The sequence below is a fragment of the Aulonocara stuartgranti genome (genome assembly GCF_965226115.1).
Source record: "Aulonocara stuartgranti genome assembly, chromosome: 23".
NCBI lineage: Eukaryota > Metazoa > Chordata > Actinopteri > Cichliformes > Cichlidae > Aulonocara > Aulonocara stuartgranti.
In genome coordinates this window covers 9,101,336-9,118,524 of record NC_138958.1, presented here as the reverse complement: position 1 = coordinate 9,118,524, position 17,189 = coordinate 9,101,336, and the positions used below count along the sequence as shown (strand labels likewise).

Here is a 17,189-nt window from a genome sequence, read left to right as displayed (position 1 = left end):
TTGGTTAATTTTTGTTTAAACTCCTGAATGGATGTACATGTGCTTTTTCGTGTCTTCAGCATAAAATATGACTGAACTGACATAGACATTTGTGTTTTTCCTATACTTATACCATCTAATAATAACAGAGCATTGCAGTTCTCTATTTTGTACCTGTCATCCATGTTTGAGTCTTTCATCTTGCTGTCATGATGAGCATCATTTCCTGGCACCATGGTATTGCTGCTGGAGGTTGTTCCTGAGAAAGCAGACATTAAACATTTGTCTCCTGGCACCAGAAACATAGCATATGACCTCTTGGCCTAAGCTGTGAACTTGGGCATTTATAATGCTCATTAACCTGAGGTGACTGAAGGAATCTTGTAACTGGAGCTGATGCGATAATAAGGGGGGTTGTCCATGTGAGTGACAGCTGAGCTGACAGGATCAGTCAACTCAAGCTCACACATCAACTCCTCCAGCAGCTGCATAGTCTTATCTCTGCCCAAGAAAACCACCACTCGTTTCACCTGAGGACACGCATAACATGAGGCGAAAGGTCATGAAGATTAAGTATCAGACACAAGGAAATGGCACATTGAGTGTGCTGCAACTTACATAGGGCAAGAGGCTGGGGTCACTGCTGACTCCAGACATACTGATGAGGAAGTGAAGAATGATTTTGAGGTTCTTTGGCCAACTATCTGCTAATGTAGTCCAGACATTCTCGATCTCTGACAACGCAAACTCATCACCATACTGTTAAAAAAAATATAATAGTTTAATGATAAATGAACTTGCCCAACCAGCTTTTTAAGATGTAGATGTGTAGATCAGAATCAGAATCAGAAAGGGTTTTTATTGCCAAATGTTGAGCAGGTTTACAACATTATGAAATTGCTGCGGTACTTAGTGCAAACATAGATGGTATGTTAGCTGTGTCACCTTAGCGGTCATGAACATGAGGTTGTTTAGCACCATGGTTGTAGCACGAGGGGATCCCCAGCCCTCTCCACGGAGCCAGCGACGGCTATTGACCATCATAATTTCTCGGTCTTTCACATCCTCATCATCCTCGCCACTGCAGCAGTCCTCTGGTCGTCGTGGAGTTGGTTTGAAGTCAACAAGCTCCACATTATTCATCCAAGGTAGGAGGTAGTGCAACATTACTTGACGACCACCAGGATGTGCTGTCTGGATACGCTGACTCACCTCTGCAGTGTGGATAGTACAAACAAAGACATTAACACAGGGGTGTCAAACTCCTTACAGTCACGAGCCACATATGGCTCAATTAAAAGCTGAAGTGGGGGTAAAAGTATAATTTTCAGTGGGAAAAAGATAACTTTTTAAGTGTCATAGGCAGTTACCAGAGTGGCTAGGATGCCATTTGAATGAACTTAGCTATAATACTAAATAAAATACAAATGAAAAAAGGACCTTGAATGGAAATATACAGCCGAATTTGAATGGGAAAATCGTGCTTATCTCCCCAAAAAGTCAATCAACAGCAAAAACAGAAACCATATTAGCCGACTATCAAGTTTTATGAGCAAAAATCTTTTCTCATAAAAATAAAAAAAAGACCTAAAATAACTGGTTTCACAGTCAAAGGAAAGTGAGATATTTCAGTTAACGGAATACTTATCATATTACATTGATGTGTATTCATTCAGCAATGTAGCAAACCTGAGAAGATGGGCAAAGTGAGCTCTGGGTAAGTCCTTGCAAGCTCCTCAGACAGCTGGTAGTAAGACACAGAGTAGAGGTGTGGCAGCGGTGAGGGAGGGGTCAGGATGCCATCAGTCCGCTGAATCTCCAATTTGTGGGCATAACGGAAAAGCTTGGGCTCTAGGATCTGCATCACACAAAGAACCACAGATTATTAAATTAATGATTAAAGACCCAATTTTTTCTTTTTTGGGCATCTACAGTATGTGTAGGACAAAGAAATTCTGACCTGTAACAGCTGCATGGACAGTTCATAGATTTCCCTGGAAGAGTCAGCCGCCTTGAACAGAATCAGGTTGAGCAGCACCACAGTGTCAAACTGGTAATCCCTAAAAGAAATATAACACATACGGTATTTAATCACAAGTAGGTGGAACCTTAAAAAATGACATAAAGATGGCACCATGTGGTACCTGTTGTGAAAGACATTGGCAATGGCCCTAAAGCAGCCGGCAGCTACACGACGGGAGCCAGTGTAGCAGCGGTCCACAGCCCAGAACATGAGGTTGCTCTGGTCTGGATTCAGTTCTAGTAGCAACATCACAGCCTCACAACCCAGCTGGTGAACCTAAAGGAAACCACACAGCAACCGTTAAGAATCTCTCCTTCAGTCTACAAAACTCTGATGAGTTTTACACATAACTTCTTAATATCAAATGAAAAATACCCAGTATTAGAGTTATGAGACTGAGGTTTGCTGTTAACTGCAGAAAACTAATATATACTTTACAACAGCATAACTATAATTAAAACTTTTAAGAATTTGAGAATTAATCAGATCACTTTAACCTACCATTTCATTTTAACTAAGTGCAAGTCATTTATTGAATGTAGACCTATAAACATTTAGCAGGGCTTTGTTGCAGTACTTCTGAACACCACTGTGTGGTGCTAGTGTCAAATGAAGTAAATGTGTGCTACATAACTTTGACCTCATGAAGTCTTGCGTCACAGACTAAACTCCTGCTATCTGTGAGAAAACATCACCACTCATGCTTGGTGACTGGTCATAATACTGGGATTTTGTGGTGTGACATTTATTTAATGACCAGAGACATAATTATTATACTTTAAAAGTAATTAGCTAACATTTAACCTTATAAATATGTAGTGCATATATAAACTTGATTTAAATAGCTAATATAAAGTTTAACTGGATTATAAAAGGCATGATTAAGCTTAGGTTTCACCCACTGTTTAGGTTCAGGAGGAAACGATTGTGGTTTGAACAATGAGGAGATGGCATTCAGACTTGTTTCACTATTGCCACCATGCTTGAGTCACAGGTCTGACACTGAAGGAAACTTTTTGCATAGATCTGAGACACCAGTGGTTTTGACATAACAGCAGTAGTAATGAAACCTTCCTTACAAAATGTCTTTTATGAGCTACCCTGCAAAACACATTAGTTTAAATAATGCAAATTATTTTTATTACACAAACTCATTACATAAACATGGATTTTATAACATTACCCATTATAAAAAAATATTATTATTGAGAGTTTTATTGCTAAAGTTTAATTACTTGTGGATTTACCACTTGTTAATGATAGTTAAGTGATACAGTTTTAGTTAGAATAGATTCAAAATGGCAGAATTTCTCTGACCTTCTTGTCCTGAGAATCCAGGATATTGTCCAGCCACTTGTAGAGGTAGCCATCAGAGGAGAGCCCTACATTGTCAGCTACAGGTCCACAACATAACACTGCAGACATGGCCTGGAACAAACAAAAAAGTTTGCTGGTTATCAGTAAATGCATGACACAGTATGTAAAAAGCAGATTTTCTTGAAATTTTTAGATGTTGAACCTTTAGTGCACAGTACTGATGGCGGTTGATCTGGATATTTCTGTCACTGTAACGATCCAAGGGTGTGAACATAATGCTGAAGGGCCCAGCCCAGTGACTGAACAGCATGAACAGACTGTGTCTCAGTGATTGCTGGGGGAAGATGGTCCTCCTCTGGTTCACTGAAGATAATAAGTAAAGAAATTGATACACAAGGTTAAACTGAGAAAAATTGCTTAAAACAAATGCTTACTTTGTATGCTTACTTTATAAGCATTTGTCTTAATTAAGAGATATACCTGGGACATTCTGAATGATGTTGGCCACAAGCGCGCTGAAGTGACAGCGAATGTCCTTCAGAGTGTCCGAGTCTTTGTCATTCTCAGCCTCGAGCAATTGCCTGGTCAGATCAACATACTCGAGCAGCGTACTATTCAGAGAATGGCTCTCTGAATCCAACCCTCCACTTGCCCTGTAAAAAGAAAAGTTTATAAACTGCATATATAAAAATAAATTCCTAATCATGTGGTTACTCTAGATGTTTGAGGATTACATACACTTGACTGATGACACCAGCATCAGCAAGTAGCTCAAATATCCGGACCAGCTGGACCCTGAGGATGTCACGACGCCTGCGTCGCTTCATGTTCTGCAGAGTAAAGAATATTTGAACTCAGTAAAGTGTGTTTCTATGCACACAGAAGAAATACAGAAAACATTTTCAAATCATCAATGAAGGGCACTTACTTCAGGTCTTCTCTCTAGAGCTTCCTTTATGATGGAATTTAGCTCCTCCATCAATTCTCTGCACAAGAAAACAATATATGTAAGCCATTAAAAAGTCTTTATAATTCTAAAAATGTATAGCAGAGTATAGTGCTCATTACCTGAAGACCATGGGGTTGGTCCTGCCAAGCCCCAGCACAAGAGACTCGGTGATGTCCATGCTCTCAGAGCGCATCATTGGAACAATGTGTTTGAAAAGTGAGGAGGGGGACGGAGTGCCAACAATCTGTTAACACACAGAGCAGAAATGTAAGGCTTAAGTGTTGCAATAAATTATTCAAAATCCTCTAATTTTTTACGGCTGTCAGATTTTTATGTGGCTAGTGTGCTGTTATCATTTGAGACTGTCATACTTGCATTGTGAGTGAATTTCATTATTTCATCCTTTGTGCAAAAGCTCCTAACCTTTCATTTTAAAATATTTATGAATGTGTGTGAAAACCTGGCATAGAGTGTTGCTTATGAAATTGCCACCTTTGAATCATAACTGTAGCCGCTGTCCGGCGTGGACGCCAGCGTCTCAGGCGGGGAGCAGCGGACGGAGCCAGAGGTGGAGGATGAAGAAGACATGGAAGGGGAGGGAGAGGCAGAGCTGCAGCAGAGAATCAGGTAGTTCCTCCAAAGACCAATGTAGGAGTCACTGCTGTTCAGACTGTTGACCTTCTTTGCATTGATGGGGCTACTGCAGGTGGATATTCAGTAAAAACAAGAGATAAATTTTATGTTGAGGGTCAACATAAAATGCAGCTTTAATCAGAATTCTTTTGTCATAGAATTAACCCAGTTAATAAGCATAAGAGTTATGTTTTGTAAAAAAGTACTAATTGCCTAAGTAAGCACATAATGTCATCATGTAGACATCCTCACCCAGTATTCAGAGTCAGACCATAATGAATACACCCACAATGACAAAGAAGTTAAGGAAACCTACTTAATGTCAACTTGTGGGGACAGTAGTTGCAGGCGAGTGTAGGCAAACATCCAGGCATAGTTGATGGTGGTGGGGCAATGTTTAGGTAGATTCTCCTGTCTCAGGTAGCTGGATAAGCTGATGACCCAGGGGTCCTGGCCCTGAGTAACATGGGCAAACACCCAAATGTGCGAGGGGCTCACTACATCAAACTGGTGGCTGATGGGAGAGGAGCTCCACTCTGCTAGCGTCTGCAGATCAATCCCACTGGGACAATACAGCAAGTTGGTCTACAGAGAAGAACAGAAGATGATGAGCAGTATGTACTTTTAAAGGTTTTAGGATTTTAAAAAAAAGAAAAGAAAATCCATTCATACCTGGTCAGCGCCTGTGAGGTGAATGAAGCTCTCCAACACTGATGCACTTAATCTATCCATTACATCAATAGCCAGTTCTTCATCTCCCTGAAAGATTAAGTAAGAAAAAATTGAATGCAATTGTCCTTGCACAAAATTATCATCATTTTCTTTCCATGCAGGTTTAAACATATTTTGCTTCTTTCAACATAACGATATCCCCTGTAAGCCCAAGAAAATTACCTTGCTAATGCTCAGTGCAGTATGAAGAGCTCTGACCTCCTTGAGGACATTGACTGCTAGCCTGCGCGTGGCAGGGCGGCAGCTACAAAGCACCACCAGTGCCAAACCTTCCACCACATGCACCACACCTAAAGGAAGGTTACGCTCCAAGGACAGAGAACGGCCACTGCTTGAGCTCTGTTAAAAATAACATTTAATTTATTTTAAACATGTTTGTCAGGCAACATAAAACCAATGAATACAAACTACACTGGTGATCCAAAAACCAACCTGTGAATCGTGGCTTTTATTGCTGCTCTGCACTGCCTGCTTCCACTGGATGATGAGCTGTAGAAGCATCTTTACTGCATTGTCCAGCAGTGTGGGATGAACGTCAGTCACCTCTCTGACTATGAAGTAGACAAAACCTGAGAGTACATCTTCTCGCCATTCTGGGAAATCCACCATCAGGGCCTGAAGAGTAGTAAAGGCAAGGCCACGCAGTTCTTCATCCATGTGGATGGTTAGTCTAGAGGAGGAGAGAGACCCAACAGGAAGATGGATATTAAAAGACATGATGTGTGCAGCAATGTGTCTGCAGAAAGGTTGGCGGGGATCAATTACTTGGCTAGAAGCTCTATTAGGTCTTGTCTGCTCATGCCATCTGGTATCAGTCTTGGGATGGCGGCCACACACGTTCGGAATAGATCGATCTTTGGCTTCCTCTCTCCCCTGCAGGACAGACAATTTATGAGAACCTGTTAATAGGTCATACAGCACCACTCAAAGTTTATAACTGGGTCAGGGTTTCCAAGCCTTTGACTGGAACTCTAAGTCCTACATAGCTGCATGGATGGCAATAGGAGAGCATAAAGCTGTTGTTACATACGTGATCATGTCCTCAGGCTCCTTGTTGGACATCTGTACATTAGTCATGCTCATGGAGCGTCCCACTTCCTTGTCCAGGTGTCGCAGGATGTTATCCAAGGCTTTTCGTACTTGCGGGTAGTATAGCGACATGCCTAGAAAAAAAAAAGATGGTGGACAGGTTAAAAGCTGCCTCACCTTCATCAAATGTTAACTCTTATTGTAAATGTCAGCTGTTCAAGACTCAAACCCACCTATCACTTTTGCTTCTTCATCAGTGAGGGTGGTGTTGAGGAAGATCTTTTTGACACGCAGGGTGTTGCCAGAGGGCATGATGATCCCTGTAGTAGGCATTGGAGGTTCCCCGTCTTTCTGCTGTAGGCTGTCAGCAATCACCAAGAAGGCTCGCAAACCGATATTCATCCTCTGGTTGGGCAGAGAGACAAAGCGGATAAGAGATAACATACAAACATTCCCTCATTACCAGAAGCTAAAGTCTTATGTATACATTACCTCTGGATTGATGGTAAAGGTTTTGTGAGACTTGCCCACGCACAGGAGGTCATAGATAATCTCCTTCATAGCAAAGTCCAGTCTTTCCTGTAATAATCAGCAAACCCGCAATCACTAAACCACACCTCATACTCGCCTAATTTTATTTATTTTGCTGTGACTTTAAAGTATGTCATAGTTTGTGCTCCAGGCTTACCTGAGCTATGAACTGGATGATCTTGACAAAGATGTTGAGGGGGGTGTCTCTGGGTACCACACTGCGCGAGCCTTTGGGGAAAAGTGCTGAAACGATGCTGAGGAGTCGACTAGCAAGAGGAAATGGGGAAACTGTTTTTTAGCTACAAGTATTCTCATACAAAGCCTCTTAGGAAGAGGACAACAGTAGTGGGTGGCAAAAAGACTGTTTGTTGGGTACTCTGCAACTGACCTCTGCGTGACAGTGTTACTCTCACACTTGATCCTGATGATATAGACCCACAGCAGTCTGTAGAGTGACTCTAGTGCAACACGGGACATCTTTGGGTCTTTATTCTGTAGATGTCAAAAAAGAGAGAGAGAGAGAAGGAAAGAAAGATAAGCCATCCATTCCATTTTGACACTTTCATTACTTACCTGAGAGAGACCAGTTTGTTGCTGTTGTCTGGAGAAACTTTGATTAAACACATTGCAATGGCATGCAAGAAACTGATGACAAAATTGTTTTGTGAGACTGCTGGTCACAAATTGATATGTGAGCACTGAACATCCACATGGTCTGATGAGCTTCATGCTTGGAGAAATTTTTAAGGTATAGTCGGCAGCAAAAGGAGGAAAATGCAGTATTACGCTGAGTACAAAGACAGTTACTGTAAGCCATGTAGAGTCATCACCGGAAAATTAACTGGGCTTTTGTAAGCAAGCTTTGTAAAATGCAAACATTCAATATTAAATGTAATTGTACATTAGTTAAGTCCTGGAGTACTCATTGTCCAGTAGATATTTCACACTTTTCTTTCTTCCAACTTGCATCCTACATCAGGTATCTATATTAACGGTATACATTTAAAGGGTCTTTGGTTCTTTAGAGCTACCAGGCTGAGAGAATGTGATGTGATCGTAGTGTGAGGGATTTTCCAGTTAATGCCTTTATATTTTTTCACATGATTAACATGAAGTTTTATTCGATATTTGATAAGTGGTTTTAGATGATTATGGCCCACACTTTTCAATAACCATTACGAAATGTCTCATCTCCCATTAGCTTTTCTTAATACACTGAACAAACTAACAAATCTGTGTATTTTTATTTAAAAACATTTAATTTAATATGGATTTCATTTTTAGTTAAATTAAGGATTCTTTATGCTATTTGTCAAAAGTAGCAAATGTCATACTAAATGTGACAAATGCTTTTGTGATTAAGGTGAAGTGAAACTTCCTGTTGTGCAAACACAAAATCTGTCACGCTTTTCGTGCCTCAATGATTGATCTAATCTTTGTATCATCTAGTCACTGAAAGACTGGTACAGTGAACGGCAGGTGACTCACAAGTGCAGCTAAAAAGAGCTGCTCAGTGTCGGCATTTTATTTTTTTAACAACATAAACTCTTGTGATAAGATGCTTTTAAAGCATGTGAATAAACTTTAATAGCTCTGTACTAAATAACACCAATAAAATAATTCAAAAAAAACTCTTATACATGCACAACATCATCATCATTTTTTTTTCCCAGTCTAACATTTGGCACTGAACACCAAAGCCATAAACGACACAACAGCTGACCTACTATGGCATTTTTAAAATGTCTTTTACTTTTGTAACATAATCAAGATGCCACAAATCGAGTACAGCCAGTGGGGCAAGTACTCGATTTGTGTGAAGGATTGAAAAAGCACCAGTGAGACTACAGTGTAGCTGTCGCTACATAAACTAAAACCCAACCCAGCAGGCAAACTAAAGGTATCACTGCGATAATGAATACATCATTAAATGCTGAAATATATTTTCCTGTCTATGCCAGACCCTCTGGTAATATATACCAGAAACACATCACTTCTGACATAATGAAATCTTACATTAATATTTAACGTAATTAACAACAGGAGTTTGCATTTTATTGCAGCACTACCGTGTGTCTACTCTTCCTGCATATGCTGTAACAGCTTGCTTGGTATACATGTGAAAGAAAAAGAAGCCACACTTTAAACACTACAACACTGTGGGGCTCATATAGTCATGAACCAGTAATTACACCTGAATCATCCACATATTAAATACGCCTGATGTCTTTGATATCGTCACCAGTCTGATGACTACTATAATGTGCATTCAACGTGCTAAAAAGTACACAAATGTTAATAATTAACCAATTTTTTTTAAAACGACATATTATAGGTTAGATTCTTCTAAACCCTCTCATCACGCAGAAAGACAGAATAATCTCCACCTTTATCAACTTACACATTTATCCATCAACAACTTAAATGCAGTAACAGGTCACGCTAATTTATTAATAATATAAATAGCATACGATAACTTCCTTTACTTTGGCAATAAGTAAGTGTAGTGTGGTAGATGTCATTTCTAATGTTTTCCTTATCATATAAAAGAAACTTTTTCCGCAGGGGTTTTAGTTGTAACAGTGTTTCTATGCTGTGGCAACTAGCTTAAAGATTTAAGTACTTTTCCCACTACTGTGCATCTCACCATGCAAAAATGTATCAACAGTCAAAATGAAATTATTTAACTACAAAGACACGAAAGCAAAACACCACTGCTCATAAACACAAACCAGCTCACCCACAAAGCCTAAAGCAACAACAATAGCTTCAAGTGTGCCCTTCATTTACTGTTTTCACTGAGCAACGCTTCAATGTCACACCAGAGAACGATTAGCCTCTTCACAACTGCACTAGCCTACATCGTGATCAGGACCCTGGACCGTTAAAAGGAAGGGAGCATCAAGCTAGCCACCGTCACCAGATAACTCACCTGCAGCGTCTCAATCTGCTTTCGGATGCTGTTGTTAGACGGCATCTGGAGCGAGCCAACGTGAAAAAAAAGGGTCAAAAAACAGGAGACAAAGAATGTAGGGTTTGGGGAGGGACACATGCAAGTTATAAGCAAAAACAAAGACACAAAGCCTAAACAGATATGACAAGAGCAGATTAAAATCTCTTTACTCTTGTCAGTGTGACAGTATATAAATCAACTAAACCGAAAAGAAAAATAATGAACTCTTCAACATACCACTTGCATGTTGAGTAAAGTAACAGTTCATTTGTATTTGATATATTTTGATGTTATTTATTGGGAAAAAAGCAAAGTAAAATAAGGTGTGCTGTGGTTTAGAAATCAAACACACAGAGAGGGAAATTACAGAGAAAGGAATATATGCAAGGCGAACACAAGGACGGAAAAACAAAGGACAAAAAAGAAAAATGCCACAATATTTGTCCATTTCACCTATTAAGCCAATGAGCAGCAACGGCCAATTCAGTTATTCCGCACAAAATCCATGCTTAACAAGTTGTATTTTAACCATGTGGGGTTCAGATTATAAAACAGGGCTGCAAAACTACAGCATAATCTCTGGAAACGTTGTGTGTATTTTTTGTCACTCCATCGTGCATTTACTACATGCAGACATATAAATAAAGGTAAATAACTTGTATAATTATTCAACCAAGTAACATGAATTCTTGACTTTTCGCTTCAGCGTAGAGACAAAAAACTACCTCGCTCACCTGGTTGAATTTGACTTTTACCAAGTATTCAAATGATGCAATTTGTTAAGTGAAGCAGAGCCCTTACATTTACAGCTCTCAAGAGCAGCCACAAGGTTAAAAGCATGACCCGGCAAATCACTAAAATCATCACTACAGTCAAACCATAGCACGAACCCACAAGATCACAGATCTCAATCACAGAATCACTATCAACGCTTGGGAAAATTACTGATTATAATTTTTCAAACAGAGGAAATGCAAAACAGTCACTCTAGTGAAAGAAAATGCTGGAATGAGATCACTGAAAAGACAGACGGGCATTCAAAACCACTGGATAGCAGTAGAAAGTCACAAAGACGCAAAGTGTAATTTATCCACCGGAAGATCAAACAGTCTCCTCAAAGGACAATCAATGCAGAATGGGAAAGACAGTCATTAAGTCAGGCAGTCAGTCAGTGATTTGGTCAATCTGCCTCTGGGTTGAATGGTCAGAAACAGGTTTGACCCCTTTGTAATTGGTTTACGAGCAGTGATTAACAGACCTGAGTGAAAACAGCACTTGAATTAACATAGTATGCATTGTGCATTACAGTTTACATTTCATTACAGGTTTACTTTAAATGTATAGCATATAAAAGTGCTAGAGTCGCATCTTTGAAATTAGCTGTAGATGCACAACCAAATACAATAATTTTTGCTTACACATTTCCATTTTGTCCACTTTTGAGTATATATGGTCCATGCATATTATATACATTAAACAAAAGCTTTACTTTGCTTTACTTTGACATGATCAAATCAAGTGCTATTCCTGTCCAGATCTGGTTTATTGATAATGGAGGGGGAAGCACATTTTGATACTGAGACAGAACCACAGAGCACACCCTTGACAACAAAGACAACATCTTCGATCAACATATCAGTATCAGGATACCAAGATTTTGTTTACTTTGATAGAAATAACCTTTATATTAATTATTTTAAGAAAAAAAAATTGTATGGTTCCTTTGCACTACCATAAAAACATCAGAATATCATTTTCAGACTTGAACTGAATTAGAAAAAGTGTAGTGACTTTAAAATACCTTAATATAAATCTACTGTTGAATTCAACCTTTGTGAAATGAACTGGATTGTAAAGGATGATGCTAACATTACCTTGAGGTGCGAGAGGCAATTTTGCAGGAAGATGTGCCAGTTGTTGAGAAAGAACTGCTTCTGACTGACACACAGCAAGCATGTCACCAGGGGATACAGAGCCTGGGGAGAAAGACGGTGTCAGAATGAAAATAAACTGGTTTTCTCACGAGGTCTGAATTTTTTTGTATGTGCTTCTGATCTGAAAACAAAAGGTCTCCTACACTAAACACAGACCAAAAGCAAAGACAGTATCACAAGCTGAGACCAAAAGATCTATTTATCACAATCTGCACAATACTAAAACTGCTGGAAGCATCATCAACATAACATGTTACATTAGACAGGGATGAAAAAACAGAAAATCAAGGCCTGCCTTTAGAAAAGAAAATATAATGGACAAAGATGAGAGACTGTATTTATTTATTTTAAACATAGCATTATCTGGATGATAACGTCAGACTTGGTGGTCTGGGGGAAAAATAATGGTGTTGACAAAATAAAAGAAGAGTGATAAGATAAGATTCGGTTTCCAATAGCACAGCACCGACAGAAGTTAATATTATATATATACACACATATATAAATAGAGAGACCTATATAAATAAAATATACGAAAGGGATAAATAGAATAGAGTGTGAGTCAAAAAGAAAAGGAAGTGTTAAAAATTTGAAGTAAACAGGGTCAGGGCTGAAGAGGAAGAGAGGAAAGAATAGATGTCAGTGTTATTACCAAAGAGTGCTTCTTTCTAGAACTAAGGTCAAATGTTGTCTGGTAGAGCATCTCCACAAAGGTTTTTAAGCATGGCACGTTGACTTCATTTTTCACCGCCTGGAGGATGAACCGAACATTAGTTTGGCAAAATGAGATTCAGACTTAATGTTTACGCAACAGTCCAAAATTACACAATGCTTTGCTGGTTACTCACAGCAGCGACGGGGATGAGAATCTCGACAAAAAGGCCAGCAAGAGCGTGCTTTATGTCTTTATCCTTCACCTCCAGGAAATACTGGGCACATTCCTAGGAAGGATACCAAGGGCATGCAGGTAAACAAGAATGCAGCGGATACAAACTAGCCAAACATCATGAAGACGTGTCATTACACTCCATTTACATGAGTTAAATAGAAAATTGAAAAATAAATAAATAAATAAATCACAGGCCTGGACCCAAGCAAAATATATAGACAGACCTAACCAGTGTGATAAGAAATGCAGTGATCAGACAATATAATTGGGTACAAGATCCTATGGGAGTAAAGGACATAAACCATAGCATGTTCCATTAAGACAGTAGGAAATTCTGATAATGGTACGACAGAACAGCGAGTGTTTTTTCCCCCCAACCACTGTATAAATTTTAATGAAAAAGCTAGTGCTCCATTCACAGCTCCTAGCAAAGCCTGAAATACATTTACACTCAATTCTTGGCAGACCTCACCTCTGATCGTTACTCATTTAGCTATATGAGCCATTGCTACAGAGAGCTGCTGAGTTTGAACAAAGGGGCAGCAGTTTAAAAAGAAAAAAAAAAACATCTGGTACAATTCTGCAAACGCATCTAAGTTACACTTGCAGGTATACTCTGCATAAATAGTATTACTTACCTGCATAAACTGAAACGAAGCCTCAAAATCCTCCACAGGATACATTTTAACCCGAAAGAACTTCATGCCCATGATGAGACTGATAATGCTTTGGACTACGTGAGGACTCTGCTCTTTTTGCCTGAGCTCCTTCAGTTCTGTGATGAACTTCTTCCTCACTGCCTGGAACCTGAGCACAGAGGCAGAGATATATTAGCACTTACAAAAACCCTCCTAACAAGAGTTTGTACACAGTAATGTATATAGGCAACATTCTGCCTGGCAATGCACATTTAAATGCAATTACTAAAGAATGTAATTAAATGGTTTTAATTGTTCTAAAATTCAGTTGCAATATTTGTACAAACAAATGTCTAATCCCATCTATTACACTGTGCTCAATTCAGACCGTTTTCTTTTAATGAGAAATGTGAAAAACTGTAAACTATTTGTCCAGTCTTACGCTTAAAGGCACATTTCAGCTTACTCACTTTGACTGTGTAAGAACCCCTATAACCTCAGCGTACAGGTCTGCAATGATGTGCACGTTGCCAGTGTTGGGTCCACAGTACCTGGAAATTAATAAAGGACATGGCATCAAGTCAAACAACTGCTGAATTATTTAACATACATCAAAAAACTATTCACACAACAACAGAAGCACTTAAAGTAACTGTGTTTACTTGCGGTTGACTCACGATGCTGAACAAGAGCTACTTGTGCCTTGTTTAAATGCAAATAATGAGCATTGAGCCAGTCTGCTCAAACACACATAAATAAATGACTGACTGACTCCCTACTGCAAAGCCAAAGAGGGTATATTCATCAGCACTTTTTAGTCTGGTCTTATTCATCTGTGTCACTTCTCTGTCTGGAGTTTGATGCTTACTTACCCCTCTTTGTGTTTAAAGTGCTTGAATGCCAGGTTTAGGACTTCGTGTACCAAAACATCTGGCACTGGATGAAGAGGAATCTGTGACGTAAACACGAAATCATTAGTCTTATTAGAAGCATTGATAGTTCTCATTTGCTACCATTCATTACTCTCCCTTCAGGAGCAAAGCCAAGGACAACTCTGCCCTGGTCCCTAGGGACTGGCTCTTAGTTCAGAATGCTGCTCAGTTCTCAACAGTCCACTTTAGAAACACACTCAGCTGGGAGTTGGTATGTTGCCACTGAATTTATTAACTTTGTGCTCCCTAGTGGGAAAGCTCTGAATAGCTACACTGTAGTTCACTTCTCCACCACAACATAAACAATACAAATATATAATAAAACTGACATGTTAGTCAGCAAATCACTGATGAGTTGAATCAGGAAAAAAAGTACAGTAATTCAAACTGTCTCACAAACGATGACACCAGAAGCTAATAGTATTATTTCCCATTTGTTCCATATTCTTATTCTTGGACTTCACTAGAGCAGCTTTGCATGCTTCACAGGTTTATTTGCATTACCAAGGGGCCTTAGTGCAGCCCCTCAGTGCATCCTTAGTATGAAACAAGCTGAAATAATCCTAAAAATAGGATTGCAACCTCTTCGCGACTAGGAAAAAAAACTGGTGGTTTTGTTGCCATCAGTAACCAACTGCAATTAGCTAAAGCAACCAACTGATTGCCCAGGCTGAGGATGCAACCCCTTGGGCGAATACTTTCGATTGCAAGGTGGTTGTACAGGTCCCTTGATACAAGGCCACCTGTTTCCAAACACGGGCAGTCTGACTCAGACTGATTGCAATTGCTCAATAGTTTTGCAAAGAACTGTGGCCTAATTTATAAACTCAGACAGACAACAAGCTGCAATCAATCCGAGTCAATCTGAGCTGATCTTGTCTGGAATCTGTCTCTTTTACTAGTTGGCTGCCAACTGGTTGCAAACTGGTTGCATTGTGGTTATATTCTTGTACGAAAGCCAGGGTTGCTGAGCGTTTACCTCATTTTGCAGTTAAACTGCCATCCCGCAGAAAGAATGCCACCACATGTATAGGAATTTCTGAATTGCTACTTCAAACATAAATTATAGGGTTTCCACGGAATACTGACTGTGAGTAGTTAACGTGAATTTCTGTGCATGTCATATGCAACAAACTGACGATTTTCACCGATTCATTCCAATTAATCGTAATATTATCACAAAAAGATGGTGTGTAATTGCCAACATTCAAATTGCAAGCTGATAGCAGACTGACTCCATCTTATTGCCATTTTATCAAAACACAGTCAAACAATAAAGTTGTTGCTCATACTAAAGTGTTGCTGTGGCTTTAACCTCCTTAGAAATTTACTCTTCCACCTTTTGTGGAAGTTTGTGAAGTTTTGCCAAAAAATCTCTCTTCTGTTTCTCATTGTGTTGTTGTGTCAAAGATTGCAACAAGTGGTTGCAGACTTGGTCTGTGAAGCAACCCATTGTCACAATAATTTTGGTCATGCAATGATTTCCAACCACTGTTTTTTCTAGTGTGACTTTACGATAAGCCAACTATTTTCTGATTTGCTGCTAATCTCAAATAAAGGGTTTGAACAGCAGAGCCAGAGCCAAGAGTATGAATAACTGTCTATAACCAAGTGTTTTAACCAAGCTGCTTATAAGAGCAGAGAATAGTTGTTTCAACCAAACAACTGGGTGCAACAAAAAGGTGGATGAGTATACTGGCTATTTATGTAATAAAACTGTACTTCATAAATCAATTACAGTGAGAAGTCTTCAATTGCACAGGAAATGCATATCTGATATACAGGACATATATCCAAAGTAACAAGGCAGTTCTACATGCAGTAAAAATATACTGCATTCTCAACCACTCACTCACTAGTTACCAGGAAACGATCGTGTCAACAACAGGTCAAATAGGTGACTGCACTTCTTCTTCCATATACATTCGTCAACCCGACTGGTAAATTGTTTTTATAGGCAGTGTAAATCATTAAACACAGAGTGTCAGGTAACTCACCTGTTTTAGAACTTCCACTGAAACTAAACAAAAAATGAAATCTATGGCTAAGTCCCGACGCTCCAGAAGGTAATCTTTGTCCCGATGCTGTTCATCTCTGCAAAACAGGAAATATAATAAGTCAAAAGATAATCCTAAAGTAATCATTTTTGCCCATAATCTTTTTGTTCGAGAGAAGAAGGTTAAGAATGAATGAAACAATGATAAGTATCTCACCCTTTAGACTTAGTACTCGAGCGAGGCCTGTACTCATAAGACTCGTCTTCAGTGCCACTCTGCCGCCGGTACCAGTCAAACAGTGTGCGCAATAGGGAGGGCAAACAGTGTTCTGCTATTGAGCTCATAGAGCTTATTAACTGGAAAACAACAACATGCTTGTTATAACAGCTGGCTATTCCAACGAAAACTACACAAAATCAGCATTTGCACGATTCAAAAACTTAATCCTATACAGATTACAGTACGTGTGTAGAGAAGGCTGCTCCACAAGCAGTACTTATAACTAATGAGGAGCATTTAGGGTGAGTACAGAACACTAGTCTTAACTAAATTTCAGGGCCTTATTTAGATGTGTGACATAAACTTTTAGTTATTTCCTGGCATAATGCACCTTTGAGCATTTAAAGTGCAAAGACAGAGTGTAAGTGTCTAAG

The 17,189-nt window shown here is 39.3% G+C and overlaps 1 protein-coding gene across 11 annotated transcripts in view; it reads right to left on the bottom strand.

Annotated features, from left to right (window-relative positions):
- The window catches only part of fryl (furry homolog, like), a 75,147-nt gene that overhangs the window by 24,675 nt on the left and 33,283 nt on the right, over window positions 1–17,189 (bottom strand). For 8 of the 11 annotated variants that reach the window (XM_082523112.1, XM_082523103.1, XM_082523102.1 and 5 more), the window contains 33 exons: window positions 16,753–16,892; window positions 16,537–16,633; window positions 14,480–14,559; window positions 14,078–14,158; window positions 13,608–13,776; window positions 12,929–13,021; window positions 12,733–12,831; window positions 12,021–12,122; window positions 10,126–10,170; window positions 7,582–7,685; window positions 7,351–7,459; window positions 7,155–7,241; window positions 6,896–7,067; window positions 6,664–6,796; window positions 6,399–6,506; window positions 6,066–6,303; window positions 5,796–5,972; window positions 5,574–5,660; window positions 5,218–5,486; window positions 4,761–4,968; window positions 4,388–4,512; window positions 4,248–4,305; window positions 4,058–4,149; window positions 3,800–3,972; window positions 3,522–3,682; window positions 3,320–3,430; window positions 2,124–2,278; window positions 1,940–2,039; window positions 1,669–1,837; window positions 925–1,193; window positions 598–738; window positions 341–509; window positions 154–238 (listed from right to left, as the gene is read on the bottom strand). In XM_082523112.1, coding sequence (XP_082379238.1) covers window positions 154–238; window positions 341–509; window positions 598–738; window positions 925–1,193; window positions 1,669–1,837; window positions 1,940–2,039; window positions 2,124–2,278; window positions 3,320–3,430; window positions 3,522–3,682; window positions 3,800–3,972; window positions 4,058–4,149; window positions 4,248–4,305; window positions 4,388–4,512; window positions 4,761–4,968; window positions 5,218–5,486; window positions 5,574–5,660; window positions 5,796–5,972; window positions 6,066–6,303; window positions 6,399–6,506; window positions 6,664–6,796; window positions 6,896–7,067; window positions 7,155–7,241; window positions 7,351–7,459; window positions 7,582–7,685; window positions 10,126–10,170; window positions 12,021–12,122; window positions 12,733–12,831; window positions 12,929–13,021; window positions 13,608–13,776; window positions 14,078–14,158; window positions 14,480–14,559; window positions 16,537–16,633; window positions 16,753–16,892 — 4,406 coding nt within the window. The remainder of the gene's footprint in view (window positions 1–153; window positions 239–340; window positions 510–597; window positions 739–924; window positions 1,194–1,668; window positions 1,838–1,939; window positions 2,040–2,123; window positions 2,279–3,319; window positions 3,431–3,521; window positions 3,683–3,799; window positions 3,973–4,057; window positions 4,150–4,247; window positions 4,306–4,387; window positions 4,513–4,760; window positions 4,969–5,217; window positions 5,487–5,573; window positions 5,661–5,795; window positions 5,973–6,065; window positions 6,304–6,398; window positions 6,507–6,663; window positions 6,797–6,895; window positions 7,068–7,154; window positions 7,242–7,350; window positions 7,460–7,581; window positions 7,686–10,125; window positions 10,171–12,020; window positions 12,123–12,732; window positions 12,832–12,928; window positions 13,022–13,607; window positions 13,777–14,077; window positions 14,159–14,479; window positions 14,560–16,536; window positions 16,634–16,752; window positions 16,893–17,189) is intronic. The other 3 variants (XM_082523108.1, XM_082523111.1, XM_082523104.1) reach the window with 1 other exon arrangement.